This window comes from Meleagris gallopavo, chromosome 12, assembly GCF_000146605.3.
Source record: "Meleagris gallopavo isolate NT-WF06-2002-E0010 breed Aviagen turkey brand Nicholas breeding stock chromosome 12, Turkey_5.1, whole genome shotgun sequence".
In the NCBI taxonomy this organism is placed as follows: Eukaryota; Metazoa; Chordata; class Aves; order Galliformes; family Phasianidae; genus Meleagris; species Meleagris gallopavo.
This window is the reverse complement of record NC_015022.2, coordinates 17,728,710-17,731,876: the sequence shown is the minus strand read 5'-3', so window position 1 is coordinate 17,731,876 and position 3,167 is coordinate 17,728,710. Positions and strand designations below refer to the sequence as shown.

At 45.4% G+C, this 3,167-nt stretch overlaps 1 protein-coding gene across 1 annotated transcript in view; it reads right to left on the bottom strand.

Annotated features, from left to right (window-relative positions):
* The window catches only part of MAP2K1 (mitogen-activated protein kinase kinase 1), a 32,335-nt gene extending 31,936 nt beyond the window's left edge, over positions 1 to 399 (bottom strand). The window contains exon 1 of the mRNA XM_019619588.1: positions 29 to 399. Within this exon, the coding sequence (XP_019475133.1) occupies positions 29 to 384 (356 nt within the window). The 5' untranslated portion in view covers positions 385 to 399. The remainder of the gene's footprint in view (positions 1 to 28) is intronic.
* Between the last annotated feature and the right edge of the window lie 2,768 nt (positions 400 to 3,167).

Here is a 3,167-nt window from a genome sequence, read left to right as displayed (position 1 = left end):
CCCCGCGGAACGGCACCGAGCTCCGTACCGACAGCTCCCGACGGAGAAAAACTGCCCGGGCTCAAAATGCGCCCTTCCCCGGCACTGCGACTGCGCACAGCGCCCGGACAGAACGGCGCGCAGGCGCGGCCAGCGGGCGCGTGTGCACTGAGGGCGGTGAAGCCGAGCTGATACTGTGCCCGCACCGCGCTGCCCTGCAGTGTAGGGCTCTGCACCGCCCGCTCTGGGTGCTGAGCTTCTACACAGCGCGGCACGGCTGTTCCGAAACTTGGTGAAAGTTCGGGCTCTGTCGGTGAGAATTCTGCCAGCGGTGTCCTCCGCGGAGAAAAGCACGGTGTTAAACGGCACGTTACGAAGCACGTCCCCTTTTTCTCTCACAGTCATTAATGTACCTGTATTGCTGTACTTAGAATTACAGCCTCTGCTTCAGGCGTGTGGAATGGCTGCTTGTTTTTCTCCAAAGAGAAGCAAAGAGAAGCAAAAAAACGGAAAAAGGGAGATTATAGTTAAAAAATAAATAAATAGCCAAACGAGTTTGGAAATGAATCATAGAATCACAGAGGGGCCTCAAGGATCACGAATCTCCAACCCCACTGCCACAGGCAGGGCCACCAACCTCCCCATCTATTACTAGACCATATGAAATGCCAAATATTTTTTTTTTCCTTACTTCTGTGGTCTGTGTGCTTACAGCTGCTGCTGTTAGGGACGATCGGATTTGGCCATAGAAGTGTTCCATGCCTTGACATGATGCTGAATTCAGGTGTCTCTGTGAAGCTGTGCTGTGTGTGGCTTCTCCTGAGGGCTCTATGGAGCTCTGTGATGGTGCTGAGCTTAGAGAGAAACTCATCCACAGAAACGAGAGGTTCAAGTACCATGGAAATAAAGACCCTTCTGCTGTAGGATAGAAGCAGAATGCTGCCTTGCTTCAACAGAATGAGCTCACCTTACCAGTGAGGTTCTTTGTCTATATTATAGAAAAATGATTACTTTTTTCCTTTTTTTTTTTTGCCCATTTTTTAAGTAGAAAAGATATAATCCTTATTTCTGCAGCGCTGCAGCCCATGGACATGGATCCCCTACCATGTCCAGGAAGGGACAGCTCTCTCCTCACATTGCTAATGTGGTCCCTTGCTGCCTTTGACAAAGCACTGAACTCACGTTTTAAAGATCTATAGCTCAGAATCAGAGTGATGTTACACTGACTGAATACAGACACAAACCAAAGGGTGTAGGTGTGAGCTGATGACACCGCAGGGCCCATTCCCGTGTATCTGCTCCTGCCATTGTTGCATTCCTCAGCACTGTTACACCTCTGATCCACACAGAGACCAATAATGGGTAGTGTTCAGGCATAGTTCAAAGCATCGCCTTCTTTGGGTTTTGCTGTTGCACATTTTTAATGGTGGTCATTGTGCTGATCTAGATTGGCATGTGATTGTTTCCTGGATAACTGATTACACGATAGCTGTGTATGGCTGAAATATTTATAAGTCTGTTTGAATTTCTGTAGGAGCAATAGGTTCAACTGGTGTGCTTGCAATGGAAAAATAAGCATGTTTTCCAGCACAGAACAAAATGGGTTTGGGGAGTTCAGACGTTCTTGGTGAAAGGAACAGGTGGTTCTGAAGGTGAATCACACAGGAAAAGGCAACAAATGTAAGGTGGTATAATCTCTGTGCATGACTTCTGAACAGGGAGACTTCCTGATTTATTGATTCTATCACCACTGGGAAAAACAGAACTGAAATGTGTCCCTGTAAACAGAAACAGGTCAAAAAAGCTTCTCCTCATTACCACTTTTCTTTCAGAACTGGCCTACAAGCCCCTGCCTTGTGTCCTGCTTCTTGCGTAAAAGGGAAAGGATAATATTTAAGATGATCAAATAATTTACAATTTATATGAGGTTAACAAGGTATAAATCACCAACATCTTAATTCAGATAACACAGCAAAACCTGATTTCCCACCACACACCAGCACCAATATATCCATTTTGCCAATGATTTATTGGATGGGAAACACTTTTACTGCACAAACAGGAAAACCCTTCAGATGTAGAAATATCCAATCACTCATTTTGCAGATTTTCTCTCCCATACATCAAGTGTAGCATAAAACAGACAAAGAGACAAAAATATAAAATAAGGAGTAAGTTTCCTGCAGTTTTTCCACTGCAGTGCACACAGAAATGAACAACATCTCAGCAGCACCTAAACCAGAAAACAGAAGTGTTTTCTAGAACTGAAGCAAGTTATTCTATTTTCTCTGACTTATTATTCCATCAGCGTGTGGCCACTTACTCACTTCCTGGGGAAAAAGAAACAGTCACCACTGCCTGCTGGAACCGTTCCTCACCCGACTGGAAGCACAGGCGTGGAAAGTGCCACCCCGGTCACCCAGCACAGCTGCTAATTAAACTTATTGATTAACAGGCTCAGTAAATATGGGGGGTTATGTAACGCTGTTCTCCTCCACAGAGATTTTAAATCATCCTCTGCTTTAATCCATGTAGCATTTTTTATACTTTGCAGATATACATACGCACATGTCATGCACATTTTTTTCATGTCATCGTCAGGCTCGGATGTATCACAGACACTTGTCGTTAAATATGTTTTAATATAAAGTGATTATTGTGTTCAGCACAACGCCCACCAAACAGTGCTGGGTTTCCCTTAATTTTATGACGTATATTTTTATGGAATTGGAAGTTAGCAGCACCTGATGTACAGCAGTGTGTTTGTGTGCTTATTTCTGTGTGCTCCAACCATCTGAGGAAACTTCTCAGATCAGCTCAATGGATTCACGAATACAAGAGATGCTTGTGCATTTGGGAATACACATTTTAAATCCAGTTAAAATCACTCCGACCGATGGGAAATGCATTTTTAAGTACTTGAAATTGATTTGGTCCTATTAGAGGGAATAATTCAATCACCTGAATCGTTACCTGCAATGAACTCAAGGAAGTATAAGAGAAAACCAAAACTCTGTTCCCAGGTGCGGTGCCACCACACAACGCAGCTCCGCCCCACCATTACATCAACCGCGCGGCCCCGCCTTGTGGATTTGGCGCCAAAAGCAGCGCAGCGCAGCTGCCGCGCATGCGCCCTGATCCCACCCGGCCGGCGGCCCCTCTCAGCGCCGCTGTGTCAGATCTCGCGA